The 25807-nt window shown below is 41.4% G+C and overlaps 1 protein-coding gene across 2 annotated transcripts in view; it reads left to right on the top strand.

Annotated features, from left to right (window-relative positions):
• The window catches only part of fryb (furry homolog b (Drosophila)), a 41393-nt gene extending 16098 nt beyond the window's left edge, over positions 1-25295 (top strand). The window contains exons 11-66 of one of the 2 annotated variants that reach the window (XM_072375344.1): positions 1570-1671; positions 2100-2203; positions 2580-2688; positions 2814-2900; positions 3087-3258; positions 3344-3476; positions 3568-3675; positions 3840-3966; positions 4357-4470; positions 4773-4937; positions 5164-5250; positions 5366-5625; positions 5741-5930; positions 6482-6606; positions 7248-7305; positions 7581-7672; positions 9031-9203; positions 9386-9546; positions 9649-9759; positions 9956-10110; positions 10346-10445; positions 10553-10724; positions 11245-11495; positions 11592-11738; positions 11851-12019; positions 12116-12206; positions 12407-12480; positions 13211-13361; positions 13871-13974; positions 14568-14659; positions 14812-14905; positions 15053-15272; positions 15507-15628; positions 15816-16003; positions 16095-16189; positions 16443-16641; positions 16732-16953; positions 17185-17383; positions 17514-17611; positions 17831-18001; positions 18311-18451; positions 18561-18746; positions 18875-19039; positions 19270-19344; positions 19563-19733; positions 20318-20512; positions 20611-20748; positions 20844-21058; positions 21573-21777; positions 21961-22110; positions 22219-22317; positions 22415-22498; positions 22841-22858; positions 23051-23161; positions 23787-24022; positions 24741-25295. In XM_072375344.1, the coding sequence (XP_072231445.1) occupies positions 1570-1671; positions 2100-2203; positions 2580-2688; positions 2814-2900; positions 3087-3258; positions 3344-3476; positions 3568-3675; positions 3840-3966; positions 4357-4470; positions 4773-4937; positions 5164-5250; positions 5366-5625; positions 5741-5930; positions 6482-6606; positions 7248-7305; positions 7581-7672; positions 9031-9203; positions 9386-9546; positions 9649-9759; positions 9956-10110; positions 10346-10445; positions 10553-10724; positions 11245-11495; positions 11592-11738; positions 11851-12019; positions 12116-12206; positions 12407-12480; positions 13211-13361; positions 13871-13974; positions 14568-14659; positions 14812-14905; positions 15053-15272; positions 15507-15628; positions 15816-16003; positions 16095-16189; positions 16443-16641; positions 16732-16953; positions 17185-17383; positions 17514-17611; positions 17831-18001; positions 18311-18451; positions 18561-18746; positions 18875-19039; positions 19270-19344; positions 19563-19733; positions 20318-20512; positions 20611-20748; positions 20844-21058; positions 21573-21777; positions 21961-22110; positions 22219-22317; positions 22415-22498; positions 22841-22858; positions 23051-23161; positions 23787-24022; positions 24741-24999 (8040 nt within the window). In that variant the 3' untranslated portion in view covers positions 25000-25295. The other variant, XM_072375345.1, reaches the window with a different exon arrangement.
• The last annotated feature ends 512 nt before the right edge of the window (positions 25296-25807 follow it).

Here is a 25807-nt window from a genome sequence, read left to right as displayed (position 1 = left end):
TTCCAAAACATTAACTTTGTTCTCCTTTGGTGGCAAGAATTGTGTGCTTTGGATTTTTGCCTTGTTGCATGACCCACTTTCTCTTGCCATTCAGTTCATGGAAAAAATGTTAATGGACAAATAACAGCCGTTTAGCTGCTTAGAAATGATCATTCGCTCCTTTGTGACCTAATGAAATATTATACACCTTCCTGTTAGAGTGATCTATTATTGTTCAAACCCTCTTGGGAAGGGTAATACGATCTGTCTGACTTGACTGAGATGGGAGAACCCAAACTCTTTAGAGATGATAATGTTTTCTGAGGTTCTCAGAAATCTCTGAGACATTGTATGAAGATATATTTTCACACCTTAGGCCTGATTTAACTGTCCATTGACTGTCCATTAGAACCTTTAATATCTCAGCCTCCAAAAAAGCTTTATCAGCTGATATTGATGACATGCGATGTCATTGTGCATTTTGTATTTTTGTTCATATAGAAAAATTTAATGTATTTGTGCATCTTGAATATCTCGTTCCAACATGCGTCACATGAGGCTTGAAAAATGAGGCTCTCATATGTTTCATCAGGTTGGGATGGTTTAAAGATGCTTGAATGCCATCCCATAGGCTGAACAAATCCGACTTTAAAGTCAACAGCTAATCATAATAAAATTCACATACTTGGACAGTTCACAGATATCATATTTGATCATTTTGCCCAATAAATAAGTGACTGAGTAGAGTTTGAGACTTTAAAAATGTAAAGAAGTTTTCTGTTATATACACCGATGGGGTGTGTTTCGCAGCTGTTTGACTGGCACATATGCTTACAAGCAGCGCCATTAGACAGCTATGTTGCATTATTCTTGGTTTATGCTGATGCGCTATTTGGGATGTGTTCACTTGTTCCTCCTTCTGCTTGGACAGACAATTGTGTCTTGAGGCCTCAAGAAATGCCGCTCTGCTGGTATATATGCTTCCTTCTACAGATTCTCTACATAGTCAAAGCCACACATGCAGCCAAGCCTTTCTGCAACTCTCTTCACACAAAAGTTTTTTTTTTCTCCCATTTCTTTTCCAAACAAACGGCACAGAAGGCTTGCACCGCAACTGATGGTAACCTGCCTTGTCAGGCAGAACACAATGGGCAGACACGATAGGAATGGCTGTAATGTGGTGCATTTTTTTAATTGTTATGCTCTTACATGCCTGGCTGCCTGAGTGAGAATGATAACAAATACACCCAGTGATAAGAAGTGACAGTTATATAATGGGCTTCTCAAACTTTACATTTAACAAACATTCATTGAATGGGTGTACCTTGACACATACTGATCTGTTTTACAATCATCTTCACACTGTTTTGCTTTAATTGTTTCCATAAGAAAGATGTGAAGAAGCCCAGAAATTTAGTTTTTAGTACATTTATTTTGATATTGATGAAAGATTGTGCGTCTGGACAGAAATCTCTTGTATAGTTAACATAGAAAACCGGTGGGGGAGACATTCTGATTCTGTGGTGTTTTACTTTAATTTTTGATGGCCTTACATTGTCTCATCCCATCTGATGTTTCTCTCCACACCAGGCTCTCTATCCTCTGGTGACATGCCTGCTGTGTGTCAGTCAGAAGCAGTTCTTCCTCAGCCGCTGGCACATTTTCCTCAACAACTGCCTCTCAAACCTCAAGGTTAGCTGTTCTGTTGGTACCGTGCAACTGCACGAAATCAGAGTTTCTGTTTGTTTGTTTTGTTTTTGTTTTGCAAACTGGCACACTAAACTATGTAGAGATGGTGTTATGAATTTCTGCCCACGGGGAATGGCTTTGACAAAGTGACAACGCAACTCACTCAACATAACTCTGCAGTAGCACTACACAATACCTTCTGCTGTCTGTATATATGGCCTCAAAGGAAACACTGCAGGTTAAGAACTAAGTGACTGACTCTGTAAATCATGTAAAACCAAGGCAAGTCAATCATACCAGGAATTATTCCTTGCCTGTAAGTTATATAATCGTACTGACGCATTTCTCTTAAACACTTTACTAGAGGTATGTGAACTAATCCACACTCTGAAAGACAATTTCTTGATTTGTCTCCATGTGTCTGAATGCAGAATAAAGACCCAAAGATGGCACGTGTTGCTCTGGAGTCACTCTACCGCCTGCTTTGGGTCTACATGATTCGAATAAAGTGCGAGAGCAACACCGGAACACAGAGGTAACAGCCACATGCAGTTATTATGCAGCAAAACTTGAGATATAATTTGAAACTTCACCTATTGTGAGCATCAACATGTTAAGTACATTGCGATAACGTGTCTTTTGTTGCTACCATAAACAAATGAGGCGTTTGAGGCATCAGACAGGAAATCTCTCGTCACTCTGCTTGTCCTTATTTTTTCTGCAGTAGCATTTTTTTCATATAATGGTCACTTTTAAATGCTGTAAACTGCAGAATGCACAGAAGTTTCACTTGTTTCTCATGATGATTAATTATGCTTGTTTCATTGACTTGAAGTTTAATGTAATTGAATAGCAAAATATGTTAAGAAAAAGTATGTGAATTTTCTTCCGTACATTTCTACCTCCCTTAGTCGTCTGACGTCCATCACATCCACTCTGTTCCCTAAAGGCAGTCGTAGTGTTGTGCCCAGAGACATGCCTCTCAATATTTTTGTCAAAATCATCCAGTTCATTGCTCAGGTATGTATGACTAGGATGGACTCAAATCTATCCTTCATCAATTAAAAGTGAACCAACAGGAGCAGCAGGTGGACCTGCGTAACCTGTCAAATCCTGTAACAGCAGTATATTTTTCCTCTATTCAGGAGAGACTCGATTTCGCCATGAAGGAGATCATATTTGATCTACTGAGTGTTGGGAAGCCTGCCAAAGCCTTCAGTCTCAACCCAGAGGTAAAGAGACCAGACACAGGCACAAATCTGACAGCTTACCTCCCCTGGTTATATTACTGGAATTTATTAGCAGTTGGATAAAGAACTATATGTTCTCTGTTGGAGCCTTGAAATGATTGCTTTATCAGAATGAATGATGCCATTTTTAAACATGCTTAAAGAACGCTTTGCTTGATTGTCTTCCAGCGTATGAACATCGGCCTGCGTGCGTTCCTGGTGATAGCAGATGCTCTGCAACAGAAGGATGGAGAGCCTCCTATGCCCAACACAGGAGCCACTCTGCCCTCTGGAAACTCTCTGAAAAAGAAGAAAACGTATCTCAGCAAGACACTCACAGAAGAGGAAGCCAAACTGATAGGTCTGTGTCTGTCTTCAGGGGTTTACGCTTCTGCGATTTGAATATCGTCACGGACTTGAGTGTTTTGTATGTCTGGTCTCCACAGGCATGTCCTTGTACTATTCCCAAGTGCGTAAAGCTCTGGACAACATCCTAAGACACCTGGACAAGGAGGTGGGTCGTTGCATGATGCTCACCAGCGTCCAGATGCTCAACAAAGAACCAGAGGACATGATCACGTGTGTAAATTCAGTACAGAGTTCTCAGCCATTAATCTACAATTTATTGATATTTGTAAACATGTCAAATGTGCCTCTTCCTTTTTTTTAGTGGTGAAAGGAAGCCTAAAATTGACCTGTTCAGGACATGTGTGGCTGCCATTCCCCGCATCCTTCCTGATAGCATGTCCAAACCGGAGCTCATTGACTTACTCTCCCGGTGAGTCGCTATCACCTATAGTTTTTACGCATTTTGGAATCAGTTGAAAGAGCGTTAAACCTTACAAGGGAATTTTACTTTCTGCAGCTCAAAAGCTTGTTTTGTTTTGTTTTTTCTTTCTCTTCAAAATTATATTTACTTCGGTTTTCATGTCTGTTCCTCAGGCTTACAGTGCACATGGACGACGAGCTTCGTCTTATTTCCCAAAACTCTCTGCAGAGCCTGTTACTTGATTTCTCAGACTGGAGGGAAGACGTGCTGTTTGGTTACACACATTTCCTTTTACGCGAGGTACAATAGGACTTGATAAAAAAAAAAACTGCTTACAAGCACAAAGCTTTGCTTTACCTTAAGACTTGTGCTTCTGTTTATTCTTGTAGTCATTGTAGTCAAAAAGACATTACCAGCAGAAATATATGACCTGTATTCTCAAAATTGAAATGATAAATTGAGAATCAACAAAGTAATACTTGTTAGGATGTGCCTGTTAATTGTTTTAAAGTTTTCTGATCTCCAAGGTTTAGGATTAGATTAGTTAATTTTGAAGAATAGATTAAAAAAAAAACTAAAAACAAAACTGGAAGGATAAAGGGAAAAATATGATCTTCCTCGAATAAACATCTTATGCTAACCTACTGACATAGGCAGCTCTTAAACATGTCCACTGCCAAACTCCCCCAGGTCCAAGACACCCATCAGGGTCTGCAGGATGCGTCTGTGAAACTTCTTCTGCAGCTGCTCACGCAGTGGAGGTTAGCCCTGCAGCTTCAGGGAAAGACGCGAGGTGGGGTTGAGGTTTGTACAATGACAGCCACCTTCTCTCCTTTCTGTAACCTGTAAGGGTTAAGGATTTCAATTTATTCAAGATCTGACAGTTTTATCTTGGATTTTTTCTGATATTACGTGCATCATCCCAGACATTACTTTTCACAGTTTCTTTGTTTTGACATATGCTTGTTAGATCCTGCTTTTAAGCTGAAAAGGTTTGGGATGCTTTGCTCTGGTCACTTGTTAAGGGCCATAACTGCAGGTTTGCAGGTCAAATAGTGTGGTTCCTTCACTAAATCTTCCTTTTCTTTGTCTTTCCTGTCCACCAGGCCAGTCCAAGACTACCAGACAGAAGCCCCCATTGCTCAGTGCTCCATGCAGTGGAGGGCCTGGCTCTGCTACTCCTCTGCTCGTGTCAGATCAGCACAAGGAAGTTGGCTGTCGGCGTATTAAGAGAAATACGCTGCCTCTTCACAGCCCTGGGACATGCTGAGGTACAGTGCTGAAAAAACACATGTTCACCAAACAAATATAGAAATACATCAGAAAGCTGCAAGTTCTGCTAAAAGATTGAAAGAGTACATGGGAATAGCTGGATGCAAGGAGAGCCATCTGGTTCTAGATGTGATTAGAGATGCAGTACATGCCACCTGTGAATTATTTCTCGTTGTGTCATGCTGTTGTAAAAATATCTGATTCTATAAATGTCACGCCTTACAGGACGATGACAAACCCATGATAGAGGTCATGGATCAGCTGAGCCCAGCTGTAATGGACAGCATTGTTCATGTGGCTGTTTCTGACTCAGTGAGTACAAGATTAGTATTCTAGATCCAGTAGAACACAGTGTTACAGATGACTTATTTTACTGCTGTGTGTTTCTCTCTGTTTCTCTCTAAATCCCCTCTTTCCCACGCTTTAGTCCACGTTGCCCCTCAGCCATCATGTTGACCTCCAGTGGCTGGTTGAGTGGACAGCTCGGTTGGTGAGCAGTTCATACGATGTGAAGAGCCCCAGCCATGTCTGGATCTTCGCCCTGTGTGTGAAGGACCCATGGGTGCTCTGTCTGCACATCTTCTTGCGGCAGGAGCACCTTCCCAAGCACTGCTCCATTGCTCTAGGATATGCCTGGCCCTATGTTTTCACACGGCTCCAGCTGCTGCTGCCACTAGTTGACCCCAAGTACAAGAACACAATTTTGATATAGATTATAGTTCATATCCAGTTAAAAACGTGTATGAAAGGTTCTAATATGAGGTGAAATTCCTCCTCTTCTTTCTTACCTATATTTCTGCAGCAGTCCAGTGAATGCAAAGAAGACTAGCACTGCAGGCACAAGCGACAGCTACATCTCTCTGTGGCGTAATTATCTGATCCTGTGTCTAGGTGTGGCTAAACCCAGCATCATGTCCCCAGGTCACCTCAGGGCATCTACACCTGAGATCACCGCCACCACACCTGACGGCAGTGTCACCTACGACAATAAGGTGTGTATTTATGCTCAGAATGTCACGGCGGTTACTTAATAGGCCTGGTGTCTGGTATCTGGTTCCATGTCCTGAAAATAATGGCATTACGTGAAGGAAAATAGTTCTCATCCTTACTGTCATTATAGATTTTTCTGATTATTTTTACGTGTTTAATATTATGCTTTCACTCGCTTCATGAGCTTTTTATGTGTTTAGAATATCGTCAGTTTTTTATCTTTTCCAAAATCCCCAAACAGTTCTCATCTCTATGCAACATGAGAGTCATGGGATATTTATGCGTGTGAAAATAAATTTAAGTAATATTGATTATTAGCTGCAGGCTAATTGCCTTTAATTTTTTTACCAGTGTATGCGTTCATCAGTTATCCTCAAAATATTTGATTAATTGATGGATGTGGCTTTAACTGTAATGAAACTTATCAAGAAACAATTTATCCCCAATCCGATATTGTAGATTGTAGCACGGTGAAACCCTAGAATCAATTAATAATGATAGTAATGTTTTGAGTTGATCAGTTTTGGATTGTTAATATATATTTTTGTTACAGGTGATAGGCACTCCCTCTGTGGCCTGGCTATTAAAACAGCTCGTCCCACTGATGAGAGCTGAGAGCCTGGAGATCACAGAGTCTCTGGTGCTGGGGTTTGGATGCACAAATGCTCTGGTCTTCAGGTAATTGAACAGAAGCCTGCATAAATGCAAACCTACAATAAAACACACAACCTTCGCCTTACATGTCAGATCTGTGGTTTACTTTTCTGTTTTTCATTTGTTGCTTTTGGGTGTGGACCCTGAGAATAGATGCTGGATTAAGATCGCAGTAAAAACTGGATGATGTGCAAGATATGTACTTATCTCTTACATAAGACACACATGTTTCTTTGGTGGTTTTTATGCTCCCTATTACTTACTCCCATCTGTCTGTACATTGCCATCATAACTTGCACGAGTCACATACTTTTGTGACATTCAGAGAAGATGTAGAAGAGGAATTCTTAGAGAACAAGAGATGTATCACATTTTTTCAAAGGACAGAGGTTCCGTTGTGAGAAGAAGGTATTTAATATTGAAAGAGTTAATCTATTTTTAACCCAGAATGTTTTCTGAGGAGTTCATTGTTATGAAAAAGATTAACTTCCTTTGAGGATTAGTGCTTTTGGGGTATGTGATATTTGTTGCACAAAGTGTTTTTTGTGTTACAAACCATTCTGTTCATTGAACATCTTCATTCCTTCTCTACAACTTTTGATCTTCCTCTCTCAGCAAGCCTGTAATGAGGAAATCAGTTTATTTTTGCTCCGTCTTATTTACAGGGAGCTAGTTGAAGAACTCCATCCATTGATGAAGGAAGCACTGGAACGTAGGCCTGAGGTAACACACACACAGACAACACGGATTAGATCGACTTTAATGATTTCCAATATACTCTTGATGAAGCATAATGTCAATATGTTAGTACAGAGTTAAAATTGTATTTACAAAAAAAATTATTTGACAGTAAATGTTTGTCATGGCTGTTAGGCCTGTTCCCATCAAGCAGCAATCTATTGATTTGCAGAATTAATATTTTTGCAGATGAAATGTACATTATTATTGATCAGACCCCACAGTGCAGCATTAAACTGACACCCTGCGTGTGCTTTTAGAACAAGAAGCGCAGAGAGAGGAGGGATCTTCTCCGGCTGCAGCTGCTGAGGATCTTTGAACTGCTTGCAAATGCAGGAGTTATCAGTGACAGGTAGAACACGCGGCACCTACTGAGCAATAAGTATTTTCTGTTATCTTGATGTTCCTCTGATGACGTGAGTTTGGGGTAGTGATTCGGAAACTGTGAGGGTGTGGTGACATAACAGGGAGTGATCCCTCCTGTTTTTTCAGACGGAAAAATGTATCAGGCGGAACTAATGCTTCGACATCGGATTGTTCTGACTCATTTTGGGTTTAAACTACAAACAGACCCTGCTTCTGTGGCAATTAGATGGAGAGACACAGAAGAGTGTGACAGAGAGTAAAAAACTGAGCCAGATGGAAAGAAGTATTGAGAAATATATTACGGGGATGAAAAGAAAAGCGCACAAAACTTCAGATCCATAGAGGACAGAAACGGGAGACCGTAACACTGATCAACTGCCACAATCCAAGACAGAAATGTTTCTTTTGTATTTCCAGGGAATGTGGTTGTAGATGAGGGGAGAGCTGTTCGTTAATGTATTTCTGAAAACTCTGGCAGCTGACAGTATGAAGCCAAATCAAAAAGAAACCAAGAAGACATTATGCCTCAGTCACATTAGCAAGCCACCAGATTTTTTCAAGAGAAAAATTGATTGTTGCAGGAAAATTGCTTTAAAAAAAAAAAGGAATAGCATGAGTGAACAATAAAGCACAACTCTGTGGTGAGAGATTCACAAACAGAATTCATCTTTCTTATCAAATACTCTTGAACTTTATTGTTTGTTTTTTTTTTTTTTAAAGATGTGCGTTAAAAAAAAACAGTCTAATTGCCGCCACTAATACTGGTGCAGTGAATCGATACAGCCAAACCGTCTTTCTTCTTTATGTAATTACATGCATTTTCCCATCAAGTTCACACTTTGTTCACACATTTGCACATCATTTGAAAATACTTGTGTTACAAATATGTATATAGTTTTTTCTAGCCTTTATGTGGACAATGTACTACTTGTAACTATTGTTTTTTTCTATGAGGAATGACTCTTGTGGAGAAGTCCTTTTTGTGATGACATACCCCAGTAGTTCACTGTCATTGGTTGCTTGTGAGCCAACCCTTTTGCAGCTTAAGGCCATACAACTCTGAACACATAATGAATTACTTTGAGAAAAGAAATGTCTTCATCTTGACATCTTTTAGCAGTCAAAGTTAATCTTGACCTGTTTTGTCATATTCTTGTTCTGGCATGGGGCCCCCTTCCAAAAGGTGGTATGCCAGAAAAAGTTTGAGAACCACTGGCTTAAGGTTTCACGTGACAACTCTTAACTGTGAGAATTTGAATATTTCCATGATAAGATACATACATGGTCTTTTCTTATTTTCCTCCATCTGTTACTTCTGGCCTCTCTTCCCTTTTCTCACTACAGCACCAATGGGGCTCTGGAGCGCGACTCCCTGGCACTGGGTGCTTTGTTTCTCGAGTATGTCGATCTAACTCGAATGCTTTTGGAAGCTGAAAATGAGAAGGAGCTGGACGTCCTTAAAGACATCAGAGCCCATTTCAGCGGGATGGTGGCTAATCTGATCCAGTGTGTTCCTGGTAAATAACTGTTGCCTTTTAATGACTCTACAACCTACAAAATACATTGGCTTTTCAGTAGTATGTGTCCTGCATTTACAGGGTAGGTTTTCATGTCAGTCAGTAAAACTCCTTATTGATTACAAATGTGAGTAGAAGCTGTCATATAGAGTCTTTTGTGTCTCACTCTTGCATCTGTACAGTCCACCACAGGCGCTTCCTCTTCCCTCAACAGTCTTTGAGGCATCATCTCTTCATTCTCTTCAGCCAGTGGGCTGGACCCTTCAGTGTTATGTTCACCCCCCTTGACCGTTACAGTGACCGCAACCATCAGATCACTCGCTATCAGTACTGTGCACTCAAGGTAAGTGGTACCCATATTCCTAAACTCTACTGTGCACAAAAAGTTAGTTTCCTTTGTTTTATTGACAGAAACCTGAGAATGAACTCTGCTTTTGTCTTCCAGGCCATGTCGGCAGTTTTGTGCTGCGGTCCAGTTTTTGACAATGTTGGTCTCTCTACTGATGGCTATCTCTACAAATGGCTTGACAATATCCTGGCCTGTCACGACCTACGGGTAGGCCAGCTCTGTAACTGCTGTTTTTCTTAAAATATATTCTGAGATTTAGGTAGTTTGAATCGTTCTAATAATCTGATAATGTATCAGCACTTCCATTTTCATGAACTTGACATTAAAATCCCTGTTTTTCTCATTTCTATACTATTTATGTCAGTGTATTAGTGCCTTTATATGATCACATGTCTGCCATTAGGTGCACCGTCTGGGGTGTGAAGTGGTCATCCTGCTTTTAGAACTGAACCCCGATCAGATCAATCTGTTCAACTGGGCCGTGGACCGTTGCTTCACTGGATCTCACCAACTGGCTTCTGGCTGCTTCAAGGCCATCGCCACAGTCTGTGGCAACAGGTCGGTAATCCTTTATCTGTTCCTATGTGTTCCAATCTGCCCTGCTGATATTTTCTCTGTCTAGATAAACAATGTTTACTTGACACAAATCATTCCCTTGGCTGCAGTTTTACCAATGAAATCATAAATTGTGTATTTACTGTATATATATCTATATCCACATATCTGTTAACATTCACTTGTTTAGTTTTCAGCTTAACCAGCAACTCACACCTGTTTCTGTTTATTTTTCCAGGAATTACCCATGTGACCTGGTGACTTTGCTCAATCTTGTGCTGTTCAAGGCCTCAGACACGAACAGGGAAATCTATGAAATCTCCATGCAGCTGATGCAGGTAGGACAAGGTTACGTTTTCAATTGTTCATCAGCTGCAAATAGAGAGGTGGAAAAATTACTATTAAATCCCAAGCCTGCCAGTATAAGATGGATATGTGTGTGCAGGTGCTGGAATCTAAGCTGTGTGCGTATTCTAAGCGCATGGTGGAGCAGAAGCCTGGTAATATTTTGTACGGAACACACGGCCCCCTGCCTCCCCTGTACAGTGTCAACCTCTGCCAGCTCTCCATCCAGCTTGCAAGCATGTACCCAGAGCTCACACTGCCTCTTTTCTCAGGTATACCCTCCATTTTAAACATTTATCCATGTTCATACACTGTATATTATTTTGTAGAACATCACTGTGTTACAAAGTACAATGAAAAAAAAGTCCTGGAGAACTAACTTATAAAGTGCTGAAATCTGGGTCTATACTAGAGCAACGTCATGTTTATTTTAGGGATATATGTGCATCCTAAATGCTGACCAAGCTGTAAATAAATACTCTCACCCCCTTCATATTATGTTTTGCTAGAAGATAATGTTTCTGCAATAGCGATGGATATCAAATTAGCAAAGCAGTCATATGCTGAATACTTTCATTTAGTGAAGCTATAGAATGCTGATACCAGCAGGAAATTTGCTAAAATCAAATTCTGCTTTTTAACCCCTCACATGCAAAGCCATTCTGCTCCCTAAGGCCTTGTTCATTGACAGTGTGGGTCTCTTGTAACTGAAAACATAAAAAGAATGTGCATTTTCCTCAAAGATCTTGATTGTACACAGTAAATTCTCCTGAAACATTTTTGATCATGCAGAGGTGAGCCAGCGTTTCCCAACCACCCATCCAAATGGCAGACAGATCATGTTATCCTACCTGCTACCCTGGCTTAGTAACATTGAACTAGTGGACACTGGGCTCATACCCCCTGCCTCAAGCCCCTGCACACCTGAGGAAGACTCTCACGGTCAGGGACAGGGCATGACCCTCAGTCTGAGAGGTAATGGCTGGGGCTCCTTGCAGGCTACCTCACTGGTGCTCAACAACCTCATGTTCATGACGGCAAAGGTGGGAAACAGTATTTGTTTTTATTTGTTAAATTTCTCTGTGCTCCCTAGAGGTTTTTCCCACCTTATAACTGGATTTTTTTTTTTAAATGATCAGTATGGAGACGAGGTTCCAGGACCAGAGATTGAGAATGCCTGGAATGCTCTGGTGTCCAATGAGAGGTGGAGCAACAACTTGCGGATCACCCTGCAGTTCCTTATCAGCCTGTGTGGAGTGAGCAGTGATACCACACTGTTACCTTATGTATGTAAAATGAAATGATCGCCACAAAGATATTAATATATTGAATTTAATGGTGAGGGTATACGTCCAAAAAACTTCTTTCAGCAAAGAAAATATTTTAATTATGTTTTAGATCAAGAAGGTGGTGATCTACTTGTGTCGCAACAACACCATCCAGACTATGGAGGAGCTCCTGTTTGAACTGCAGCAGACCGACCCAGTCAACCCTGTGGTTTTACACTGTGACAACCCTCCCTTCTATCGCTTTGCTGCCAGCAACAAAGCATCCACCTCCCAGACAGGTGAGTAGATATGCTCCTGTGTTCTCACAGCTTTTTACGTGACAGATTATTTACTGTGCTTGGATTTCTAAAAAGCCTTAAATGTTTTACGTGCAGGCACCACATCCAGCAGTAACACTGTGGTGGCTGGTCAGGAGAACCTGACAGATACAGATGAGAACAAGCTGGTCAGAGACAATGAGGAGCGGTAAGTATTAATATATTTGTATATATGTGTATTAGAAAAAAAGAGACGACATCAGCTTGGGTTGCCACAGTGAGACCAATTTAGTTTAAGAGGCAGCTGTCAGACATCATATCAGTTCCACTGCTTTAATCACAGAAGACTGAACACCGTGAAAAATCTGGAAACCGAATTTCACTTTTAATGTCATGCGCTTATTTCAGCAGGGCCAGGGCTCACAACAGACTGGAGTCTCGCTACAGCAACAGCTCTGGAGGCTCGTATGAGGATGAAAAGAGTAAGTTCTCTCATGACAGTGAATGAACAAACGTACTGGAGAATGTGTTATTACACACATTACAGGCTGCTAGCTCAAGAAATCTCTAGAACATAGATTTTCCCTGTCAGTCTAAAATGTTCACTACTCGAGCTAAAGACTTTAATGGTGATTGTTACTCATTTTCTTCATACAGCCAGTTTTTATGGTCAAACTCACAACTGTTTGTGTTCAAAGGGTTCCGTGCAGAGCTGTAGTCAGCTTAGTATAAAGTCAGTTCTATTATATAACCAAGCCAGTGTATTAAAGAGCTTTAATTCATGAACCTCTAGGCTGATTTGGATATGCATAAACCCTCAAAATAAACTTGGCAGTCTGAACGTTGAGCCTGTGTTAATTTTAGGACAGAGACTTTAATAAATCTGTCATATCTTCTAAATGACAGCTATCTAGATAAAACGACAACAAATTGTGTAAGCTTCCAAATTATTTCTGGACCTGATTTGAGCTAACAAATTCTACAGGACAGCTAATTTGGTGTAGCATAAAGAAAACATGTAATCTGGTTTGTGCGAGGTTCATCTTGCAGTATCTTTCAAGCTCATTCCTAATGGTTGGTTTGAACTATACAATTTTATCCCCACATACCTGGAATGTGTAGTTGGTTCCACCCCTTATTGATTTAACAAGTTGGGTTCAGAGAGAAACCATGCTTTTCTATGGGTGAAATATATCTTAATTTACTTCATAGCTGACCCACTTCCACCATATGCCGGATGGCTACTTGGTGTCCTGGAGACCAACCATCCTCAGCCTTTACCAATGCCAGTTAACGGAGGCTGCTGGGCACCTCTGGTTGACTACCTTCCTGAGACCATCACCCCGAGAGGACCTCTGCATAGGTATACACACAGGATGTGCACTGCGCAGCAGTCTACTCTGAAATGACCATAGAAAATTACACAGAAAGCAAACAGGGCTTTGGAACTGATAACAGAGTCAGCAAAGCAACTAGTCTAAAGCATTTTGAAGATAAGACTTAAATGATGTTCACATAGACAGTTACACCTGGCTAAAGCTTACTTACTCATATAACTATCGTAACCTACTTAAAGAAAAACTGGACATGCGCTTGTTTTTAATGTTTTTAATGTTTTTTTTCCGTACCGATTTAAGAAAGGAATTTTGTTCTTGTTACATTTTTTTTGATGAAATATAAAAAAATAGAAGCAGCAAGATAAATCCATTTTTTCCTAGGATACTGTATGTGGGCTATTTGATGGGCTACATTGGTTTTAATCCGCACCTTGAAGGATGGTTATGCTGCTCGTTACGTCAGACTATGAAAAGTACAGATACTGTTTATTTTATTGAGTTTATCTCAGGAGTTTTGTGTTGTGTTGGTCTTCAGGTGTAACATTGCTGTAATCTTTATGACTGAAATGGTGGTGGACCACAGCGTGAGAGAAGACTGGGCTTTACACTTGCCTTTACTACTACATGCCCTCTTTTTGGGTAGGTTCACACAAAACACACTCTTCTTTAGTAAGATCATTTTAGATAATTTTTGATCATTTTAGAAAAACATAGAACGTAAATAGACTTTAGTTTGATTAAAAAAAACACTGGAGTTATTAATGGCCAACCATATAAACTCATCCATCATCCAGCTCTAATCTCTCAATGATGAAACCTGAGGTGGATTTAAAGACACTTGAACTAAAAATAGACTAAACCTACCTAGAATCTAAAACCTACCTGGTCACATAGACACATGGTATTACACATTCTGCATACTCGGCATACTGATCCTCAAGATAGATTGTACATGTCATGCTTTCTTTGTTTCTGTGGACATTAAGTTGTTTAAGAATCCATGCTGTAAAACCCATGTGCCGTGGGCATTCAAGAAGAATTCTGCAGTCTAGACAGATATGCATATAAGCTTCAAGTAATACAATAGGATAGTAAATAACAAGTATTTAATTGGACTGTTTTTTATTATTACTTTATAGTGTGTACTCTTTTTTTGTTTTTTAAATGCTAATACAGTTTTTTTGTTGTTTGTTTTTTTTTTCCTTTAACCTGCATGGATACCTATTTGACAGGCCTGGACCACTACAGACCAGAGGTCTATGAGCACAGCAAACGTCTCCTTCTCCACCTCCTCATCGCCCTCTCCTGCAACAACAACTTTCAGGTCGGATATTAAGTTGAGCCGCAACAAGCACACCGGAACGTAGTAGTGCATGGAAAGTCGTTCACTACGAAATGCATTTTCACACTCGGTGACAGGACTGCTGGCAAATTTCACCTGCCCCTGAAGGATACCACTTAATTTTGTTTTTCCAGGTAATAGCATCAGTTCTGATGCTGACGAGGGAGATCAGTGACAACAAGACCCTCACTATTAAATCCAGCTACCACACAGAGTACCAGCAGTCACGTAAGTGGAAAATAGTCAGCATGCATACGAGTATGTTTCTGTTGCACACATTTTCACATAAAACTACTGATGAAATACTGAAGAACGTTACAATATAATAAAGGGTATAAAAGTGCACTATTATACTCTGTCATCGTGTTTTCTTAGATGCGCCCGACTTTCTGCGAGAGTGGCAGGCATCTCCGGTGGTAGACTCAGGACTCAGTTCCACCTCCAACTCATCCTCTGCTAGTCTGGGTGGTGGCAGCACAGCAGGCAGCGTTGGAAATTTGCCCCTTGTAACACCTGATGATCTGGAGGATCTGGAGGATACACCCAATGAGACGGATGAGAAGACAAACAAACTCATCGAGTTCCTCTCCACCAGGTAAACACAACTCCAATGAGCTTTTATGGAATTTGACAGGTGCCACTGAAGTATTTGGGCACACAAGTGTTGGAGTGTGTTTATTTACGTGTGTGTGAAAACATCATTGTTGCGCACAGTGTCTCCATGGTAAGGAGTGAAATGTGCAACACATTTAAGTGCTTGTGTAACTTGTATGTGGTGCTACTGGTGGTGGGTATACAGTGCCTGGAGTACTGTGTTGTTGTTGCTCAGAGCGTTTGGGCCACTGTGGGCGCATGAGGACATCACTCCAAAAAACCCCAACTCTAAGAGCACGGAGCAGCTCTCCAACTTCCTACGACATGTCATTTCTGTCTTCAAGGAGTCCAAGTCTGGTGAGAAACAACTTATTTTTGATAATAAATGCCTCTCACTGAATAACAAAAATGTTAGAGAGCTTTTACTACCTCATGAATTTATACATTCACTTATCTTTTCAAATTGAGCCCAAACTGATTCACAATGTACCTGTGTATGTGTTTCTATGTTTATTTTTGTCTTTACACTCATCTCTCTGCACAGACTTCCACCTGGAGCAACAGCTGAGTGATGTGGCCTTACAGACAGCTCTGTGCAGCTCCTCGCGCCACTACGCTGGGCGCTCTTTCCAGATCTTCAGAGCCCTCAAACAGCCAATCAACAACCATGCTGTCTCTGACCTGGTCTCACGCCTTGTTGAGGTGGTGGGAGAACATGGAGATGAGGTGCAGGTGAGCGATAGAGTTCAAGTACTGTCGGGTAAAGGTGGGAAGTATGTTTGTATTTGACATGCCTGTATAACTGAGCGCATCTGGGTTTCAGGGCTATGTGATGGAGGTGCTGTTGACGTTGGAGTCAGTGGTGGTGAATCTAGCCGAGTGTCTGAAAAACAGTGACCTCATGGCAGCTCTTACCAGGTCAGCTTCTGTTCTAAAGTAGAGGTTTGATATATAGGTGTAACGCAGCAAAAGAAATAGTAGAGAAAAGTTTTCCGTTTCTTACCTCTTCCCAATGAGATTCAATTGTTGAGAAGTTGTCTTTTGTTCAAATCACAAGTTATCTGAGGATTTAATTAATCTTCATGTTCATTAATATCATGTTTTTTTTTTTATTTTTTAGATACAACTCTCAGTAAATAACACTTCTGTTTTTACTGTGTTTGGTTCCTAGGACATCCTCTCCAGACTTTGTAACTAGTGACAAACTGATGAACAGAAAGAGCACGGGTCAGCTGAACTTCCCCGGCCCAGGATTTTCTGGTCTGTCATCCCAACGCCACCAGCGTTCCTATTCTGTCCCAAAGAAATTTGGCGAGTGCAGCAACCTGTCCTGTGATCCACCTCGCAGTGCGACTCTTGATCGTATACAGGCAAGAAATACAGAATCTTCATCAGTCGAATGGGACAATAATTGGAGCTTTTTATATTTTGCTGATTTAGTGTTTATGTTCGATCTACAGGCCGGCAATAGTCATGGTCTTGCCCGGATAGCAAGAACCCCAGGATCCTGCACATCATCAACCAGTCGTATTGATCCCAGTGTTCTGTCTGATCCTGCACACGTTTCCCATCCTTCATCAATACTGGCGACTGTCTTCTGGGTGGCGGTGTCACTCATGGAGTCGGACTTTGAATTTGAATACCAGATGTCACTTCGCCTTGTTCACAAGCTGCTGTCAAAGGTAGATAAGAATTACACCTACCTAGATCTATAAAAACAAAAGTTATGCCAGAGTTGAAAAATAAAAGTACAGGAATGTAAACATTTCCTGAAGCTTTCTGAATAACCTCACACAGTTGCATGTTTAGAATGAGAGCAAACCTTCTCAAACTTATTACAAGAATAAGACAATAATAACTGTAAAACTCTAAGGAAAACACCAAAATTTGCTCAAACAACTGTTATTTTGCAGGTACCTTTAGACAGAGCCGAGAACCGCGAACGCCTGGAGAAGCTGCAGGCTCAGCTTGGATGGACTGGGTTCTCTGGGATTCAGCAGCTTTTGTTAAAGGGTTTTACCTCCCAGACGACCTCTGACCTCACCTTACAGCTTTTCTGCCAACTCACACCAGTTTCCCGTGTACCTGTTGTTGACAGCTCACAGTCTATAGGTAGATATAGTGGATAGCAGTAATGTTTTCTGGCCAAATTATTTTCATACTTTAGATCTTATAAGCCATTGGGACAGTATATGATTTTATACTGTGTGGATTTAAAGCCCATCCTTCTTTTCCTGTGTAGGTTTTCCTCTGAATGTGCTGTGTTTGCTGCCCCACCTGGTGCAGCACTTTGGCCATCCAACACAGTTTTGCAAGGAGAGTGCTGAGAGGATTGCACAGGTATATTAATGCTCTGGATTCCTTTTGGCCTTGTGTAATTTGCTTAGGTGTCTTTCTTTCTTTCCTCCCATGTCTTTTTGGAAGATTAGGCCTTAAAGAAAGTTTTATAGGACTAGAAGACAAGCAGCAAAAAATCCACTTTAATATGGCTGAAGAAGGATGACTATTTCTCTCATACTCTGTGTGCTTCTTCTTTCTGATACTCTATGCCTTTCTTAGGTGTGTCTGGAGGAGAAGAACACAAAGCTGTCTCATTTGGCACATGTTATGACTCTCTATAAGACGCGTTCCTACACGCGGGACCCATTCTCCTGGGTCAGTGTAGTTTGTCGCTACCTGCATGAGGCTTTCTCCAACATAACACTCAACATGGTCACCTATATGGCTGAGGTAAGTGCTGCCAAATCCCCATCCCCCATTTTGAGGTTTACAGAGTTCTCTCCCTCCAATGTTATGCTCCAGTCATTACATTCTAAGGTAGTAGTATATTAAGTAAGTGCTTTGTTTGTCCATTTTGGTTCAGAATCTGTTTTTTTTTTTTGTTATTTTGCTAGAATGCTATCTTTTTCAATAATATTACACTTTTTAAGAGGACAATCAGTCGTTGACATCTAGAATTCAAACATACGCCGACACTGGTTCAAAACAAGAATTTGTTCTTACTTTGTCACTCACCGAATGTCTCTCTCTATCTTTCAGCTGCTGGATAAGGGCCTCCCCAGTATGCAACAGTCTCTCCTTCAGATCATCTACTGTCTGCTCAGTCACATGGACCTGACTGCTGTACAAGTCAAACAGTTCAATGGTGATGTCATGAAGACCATTGAGAAGTTTGTCCATGTAAATATCCTTCAGCACTTAGTGCTGTTCCCTTTTTTTTCTGTGTATCGCTGTGATATAAAGAATTGTTGACTGTCTCTCTTATTCTGTTTAACTTGTGATTTTATAGACAATACACTGGAAAGATGCTTTAAACATCTTAAAGCTGGTAGTGTCACGCTCTGCCAGCCTAGTACATCCGGTGTACGGCCACACACAGGGTGATCTTTCCAACCTAGAGGTTAGCAGAGTATGGGACGGTTCAGCCAAGGCTCTGCCTGGGAAAACACTGGATTTCACCTTTGACATTTCTGAGGTGAGAAAGTAAACTTAAATTTACTGTACACTGCTTTGTTAAACATGATCAGAGATAAATCAGGATGTTTTCCAGGGAAATACTTAAGAGATTCAAACCACCACAAAATGCCTTTGTGTTTTTCACAGACACCGGTAATCGGGCGTCGATTTGACGGGCTTCAGGGTTCGGGGGGGAGAGATGGGAAGGCCAGAGCCATGGCTGTCACCCGCAGTACTTCATCCACCTCCTCTGGTTCAAATTCCAATACCATCCTGGTGCCTGTCAGCTGGAGGCGACCACAATCATCTCAGGTAGTGTCAGAAGTCTTTTAAGCAGCACAAGCAAAAACAGCATAGTACAGTGCGCTAAAAGTAAAGTGAGGATGGTCTTAAAATGAACATCATGATTCCTGTATATAAAAGACTAAACAATCAAAGCACTGGGTGTCAATAACCGTATTGACTTTAAACAAACAAAAGAGTTTATGTCTGTTATCTCTTTGATTGATGTTTATATTTGTTGCCATCTTTCTTCCACACAGAAAAGAACCAGAGAGAAGCTCGTGAGCGTCTTGTCTCTTTGTGGACAGGAAGTTGGACTCACCAAGAATCCATCGGTAGGCTATCTTCATTTGTTTAACGATACTGTACCACTGTTAATAGCTGAGAAGAATAAACTAAAGCCAATATTTTACTGCAAACTGCGATCTCTGTCCATTTTTTTTTTTTAAATTCACGCTTTTGAAGTTACACCATAAATTTGAAACTGTTCGTGTTATTTTCATTATGTCCTACTGCCATCCCTATTTTTATTTAAATTTTTTTTTGTCCACAGGTGATCTTCTCATCCTGTGGTGACTTGGATATGATGGAGGTGCGGGAGAGTGGGGTGTCATCAGAGGAAGGAGGCACCAGAGAAGACACACTAGATGACACTGCCAGCGAGCAGCAGTTCAGGGTTTTCCGGGATTTTGACTTCCTGGATGTTGAGCTGGAGGACGGAGAGGTGAGATTCATTTAGCTCTTTATTTCACCCACAGCCATTTGATTTACAGTTAGAAGTGTCCGTCTCGTTCCTTCCCTTTTCCCCCCATTGTGTGTTTTGCCTTTCTTTAACATTAAAATATTTTAAATGTATTTCTGTGTTGCTCCTTGTCTCTCTGTCTGTCTAACTATGTGTCTTTCTCTCTCCCCTTGCTGCCTAGGAGCTCCAGGTAAGGTGTCCCACTCTGAGCATTCAACATTAGCTTTTATCAGCTCTGTGGTGTTGCTCGCGCCTTTGTTTCTTACTGGGAAAAAATATCATGACAGCTTCATGTGGCTTTCACAGCTTGGTTGCAGAACTACTTTCTGACATTACTGCTATTTGTCAAGTCTTTATGGGATAGATTATCCTGAATGCAGGCTTCCTTTCCAGCATATTTTCATACCATAAATAACAGTTCATTTAGCATCTTGTGCTTGTAAATGCAGCAACTTTTCATTGTTTTGAGAGTTAACACGAAAATGTTCTCACAGCTGTGAAATCGACTGCTACCAGTGCTTCTGCTCTTGTCGTCCAATATGCGTGTGTGTATGTGTTTCATCTAGGGTGAGACTGTTGATAACTTTAATTGGGGCGTGCGTCGGCGATCTCTGGACAGCACAGAGCTGGGTGACCTGTTAGAGGAGAGCCAGCACTCAGGCAGCACCCCCAGTTTGGGTCACGAAGATCCACACGACTCAGACGAGTCATCGGAGGAAGAAGAGTCCTCAACTAGCCAGAGCCTCTCCCATTCTCAGCTTGTGAGTTCAGCCTTAACAGTTGGATCAATAATATTGTTAAAACTCAATAAAGTCTGCAAAACCTTATTTATTATGTATAATCTTCCATTATGTTCTAGACTTACCCCTCTCCATCAGAAGAAACCAACCAAACTGATTCTCTGTCCACCTCTTATGACACATCTGCCGACCCCCAATCATTCAGTGCTACCACTCCAGGCCAGGGAGTCATCCATGATTATCACAGTGGCCTACATGTGAGGAATAATTCACATCATTATGCCTTCAGTTGTGACTTTCTGTAGATTTATGTGTTATTATCTGACAAAACACAATGTCATTGTTTCCTCAGGTGAGGGTGTGTGGTGAGGATGAGGACACTCAGGCTCAAGATGATGAGCTGTCTTTGAGTGCCAATGAGCTACCTCATGGCTCAGACTGTGGTGAGAGCTTCACTCTGGAGTTGCCAGGGCAACCTCAGGATCAGCTGCCAAATTTAGACCGTGGCCTCAATCCAGACTACTGCCAACCTCCGCTGGACTTTCTAGACCCCAACTGTCTACCCAGGTAAACTAGCAAGAATGAATGTCACGTTGTTTCAGTGAAATATGATTTTATTGTTAGAGCGCTTCTTTAAATATGCAACAGACAAAATGTTTGCATGTACGACAGCAGAACATACTTAGTTTAATTCAGCGGTAAGTTGTCATTGACAGACAGGCTTTCTAAATGATTTACTGATACATTCAGTATGCTTGCTATAAAATTCTCATATGCACAAACTCCAGTTATAGATAATAATAGGAATTTATGAAAAGTGTAGAAACCAAATTACTAAGTAGAAATTAAAAGAGACGTTATCTTATGTAAAGGTAATATAAAGTTGTATGAGTATTTCTTAACCATACATCCTTCATGCAATAATACATAATGTTTTTTTTCTCTCATGACATTTATTCTGTGACCCAATCTGAATGACACAGAAGCATTATCACATTGTCCAGCTCCCTGGATACTACGCATTAGCCGAGAAACTCTTTTGGAAGTTATTGAAAGTTTTTTCTCATTCCCATTGAAACAGCTTACATGATGATGTAGATGATTTGGAAGACCTGGGGTTTCCTCCTCCCCCCTCTCCGTTTTTCTCTGCCATCTTGGCAGCATTCCAGCCCACAGTGTGTGACGATGCTGAGGAGGCGTGGCGCTGTCATGTTAACCAGCTCGTGACTGACTCAGATGGGTCCTGTGCTGTTTACACTTTTCAGGTCTTCTCATCTCTCTTCAAGGTAAACCAGTTGAAGGTTTGGTTTAAAGTATACATAGTTCATTACTCAGAGTTTCTATATTTTTCTGTTTTTTCCATGGGACTATGACAGTATTTTTTTTATCTCTCCAAGCAGCATCTTCTATCTGGAAGTATTTGCATTCACTACAGTACATTCATTCCTAAAGTATCCTTTCTTTTGCAGAACATCCAGGGCAAATTCTGCACCTTGACTACTGATGTTGCCACCTATCTTGGTGAGGGATTAAGGGGCATTGGGTCAAAGTTTCTCAGGTCCTCACAGATGTTAACCACATGCTCAGACTGTCCCACAATCTACATTGATGCCGACACGGTGCGTACTGTTGGTTGACTTTGGTGACTTGGTGCTGATTATTGTATGTTGGCTGGTTGAAAGTCATAAGTAGCTGAACTTTTATTTTCTTTTTGTTGGTTTATCTAGATCATGTCCTACGGTCTCCTTGAAAAGATGAAGTTCAGTGCGCTGGAGCTGCAGGAGTACCTGGACACCTACAACACCAGAGAGGAGTCTGCTGTATCGGTAACTGAAGCCCTGCAGATAACTCATCATGTTTTTTTTATATTTTCTTGCAATAAAAAAAAAATGTTCACCATATCTCTTAAATTTTGTTCTTCAGTGGTTGAGGAACTGTAAGGATACATTTCCACGGTGTCCTGGTGACAGTGTGGTTACCTGCCAACCTGGAGACTCAGAGGAGAAGGTACGGCTTATTTACAAGTTATTTACTGTAACAAACAGAAGTTTAAAACATTTGATCCGAGTAGACTTATCTTACGCTTCATGTTTGTGTTGCTCCTCTGGGATTTTGTCACTCTGAGATGCTTTCTCCCTTTGCTTGTTGCTGTGTTTTATCTGCTTTACGCCTCTTGACTTTTTCTACCAGCCACTAAGAAATAGAAATGAAAGTTGCTGTCTCTTTGACTAATTCTCAGTAGCCTGACTATTAGTAGTCATGGTGAATACAATGCTTTGCATGTGTTTGATTGATGCTGTGTTCCTCTCACCTCATTCTGATGCCCTAACATGCACTCTCGCTGTCTAGCAAATGGAGTCTCTTGCAGTAAGTTCTCTTACAAGTTTCTTCACTTTGCTGCTGTAGATTTCTCTGAAATAATCTGCTTGACATACTTTCCGCAAGACTATCAGTTAGTTAACTTGCCATTTTACTCATATGCTTGTGTGTATCTGCAGAAAATGTGATTTTTATTTTTTTTTACTACTGATTCTTTTTTTCTTTATGACTGTCCTATAGCAACTGGAGCTTTGTCAGAGGCTTTACAAGCTGCACTTCCAGCTCCTCTTACTATTTCAGTCCTACTGCTCACTCATTGGTCAAGTTCATGCCATCAGTTCAGTGCCTGAGGTGAGTCAAATCGTACTCAGTAACAACATCACTAAAAGTCTTACAAAGCAAACTCAGTGGAACTCTTGTGGCTATATTAATATATTTACTATACATATAATTGTAATTTGTAGTTGATTTGTAGCATTTGGTCACACAGGGTTATAGCAGAACTGTTACACTGTGTTTGTGAATTGTTATTTAATTTTGTTAAAACTTTTTGTCCAATTTCAATTCAAAAGGGAACTTTTAAACATTTCAAGTCCAGGAAGTCTACTGACCTGAGAAAAAAAAGTCTTCATGTTACTCTTGAGAATTAAATCTTATTGAGATCATAAGGTGCATCTCAAAGTCAAGGATGCCTACTTGGTAGGCTCAGACCTTTCAAGCCTCATGCTTTTTAGGCTAGGAAAGACTCCTGTCTTGTGTTTAGAAACCACATAATGGAACATCCCTGACATATGACACGCTAAAGGTCTCACGTTGGACACACCCTATACACACAAAAGCTGAAAAAACTGACATCATACAGATGGTAATGTCACATCTGAGAAATGTAACCGTTAAGGATTCTTGCTTAACTTTGAGAAACACCTAATGTTCTTTTTGTAACAACATTAATCAATGTTGCCTTCCCACCTGTCAGCTGCTGAACATGTCTCGAGAGCTCACTGATCTGAAGACAAGCCTGCAGGCAGCAGAGGCGGCGGTGGCCAGCGACTTGGAACACAAACACTTGGCCCACACTCATGCACACGCCACCCAGGTGGCAGCCATGGTTGTGCCCAGCTTCGCCAGTTCGGAAGAAGCTGTGCAGGCCATACTAGAGTGCCTTAGGAATCATGAGTTCACCAAAGCCGTTCGGTATATCCAGGAATGCAGGTGAGTAACAATTCTGTCCACAAAACTACTACAAACAGTTCATAGTTGCCAGATAACATCAAGACCCAGACATTTGTGCTGATATTTATTATCATTAAATGAGGATATTTTAATGTCCAGCTATTGGAATCTATCAAACTGAAACATTCGCCAGCCAACACACTCATGTGTTAACAGTTAAAACTGTGCTTCTGCAGTAAAATGTTATTGTGTGACAAGTGCAACAGTGACTGTTCCTGTTGGAATTCAGTTGAAGGACAACATGACATCTAATCAGAAACCAGTGTGAAACCATTTCCCAAAGTTGGGATGTTGTTGGTGTTGTAAGTAAAACCTTACTGCAATTATTTGTGAATTATTTTAACGTAGTATTGAATTGAAAATCGTTCAAAGTCAACATCAAATGTTGAAAATAAGACTTTTTTTTTATTTAAAAAAAGAGAAGCTGATAATCTATTAGACAGAAGCAACACTGAGATCAGTTACTGTGTTTTTGAAAGTGAAAAGGTTCCCCTTTTTACTTGATGAATGATTTCAGCTTTTCAGCAGGTCTTGGCCTTCTTTGTCAGTGTTTGTTTCAAATATTTTGCAACACTTCATTTGGCTGCAACTTTAGCCAGAAAATGACCACTCAAACACAATGTGACATGTGTCTACACAATGTGTCATTTTCTTCCTTCCATTGACCTTTCCCTCTTTCCTGTTATCTTCTTTTCAGGAGACAGTGGCCCAGTGGGGTGTTTGGCGGCAGCTCAGAAAGTGAGGTCCAGACGCTGCTCAATGTTTACTTTCGTCACCAAACTCTGGGCCAGACAGGCACAATAGCCCTGGTTGGTTCCCGACAGGACCTCAGTCTGATCTGCTCCAAGCTGCTGGAGCTCAACGGGGAGATCCGCGACATGATCCGCCGCGCCCAGGGTTACCGGGTCGTCACAACTTACCTCCCCGACTCCAGCGCCTCCGGGACAAGCCTCTGACAAGACCTCAGGAGCCCCCCACCCCCTCCGTCCCCACCTTCATCACCCCCATCTCTGCAACCACTGACGCTTCCCAAACCACCTCCATCTCCCACTCTGCCATCTTATCCTGCTCACACAGAAGGGGCACAACACCCACATACGTGGCCCCTTCCTCCTCCAGTGTTTCTACTGCCCCAGCTGCACAGCTCCAGGCAGATACCTGCTTACCACTCTTCTCAACACTAGATCCAGAACCATATCTATACCATAACCTAAAACTTCCCCTGCTCTCCCCATTATCACCCACTGTAAACTCTCATGCCTCTTTTCTTGATTTTCCAAAATCCCGAGAGCTGTTTTCATCGCATAGCACCTCAAATACAACAGGCCAACCAGATTTTACAATGCCACGCACAAGACAGCCAACAAAGACTTATCTCAGTGAGAGTACTAGTCTTTATTATCCTCTCAGAGGATATCCATCACACAGTTCTCCTCCGTCACATCCACACAACAAGAAACACCTAACATCATCGCTTTCACCTAACACGCTCCCCACTGTGGCCTCGGAGGCTGCCATACTCACACACTCTGCATCACCTATTTCTTCTCGGGAGTCACATCTTCCCCATTTCCCCTGCTCTCCATACAAGCACTCACGCACATCCTCAGTTGTGCACCCAGGCCATGACACAGTCTTAACTCAAGGCCCTGCTCCATCTTCATCCCTCTCCCCTCCCCCGCCTCTTCCTTCCTGCCCCACCGGCCCAGAAGAGCCTGCAGTATGGGGTTGTTGCTGCTCCCTCCGTGGGGGTGCACCACCCTT

This window comes from Leuresthes tenuis, unplaced genomic scaffold (genome assembly GCF_036924035.1).
Source record: "Leuresthes tenuis unplaced genomic scaffold, fLeuTen1.0.hap1 SCAF_21, whole genome shotgun sequence".
Classification (NCBI taxonomy): domain Eukaryota; kingdom Metazoa; phylum Chordata; class Actinopteri; order Atheriniformes; family Atherinopsidae; genus Leuresthes; species Leuresthes tenuis.
Note: the sequence above shows the minus strand (reverse complement) of the source record. Positions and strands in the feature narration are given on the sequence as shown.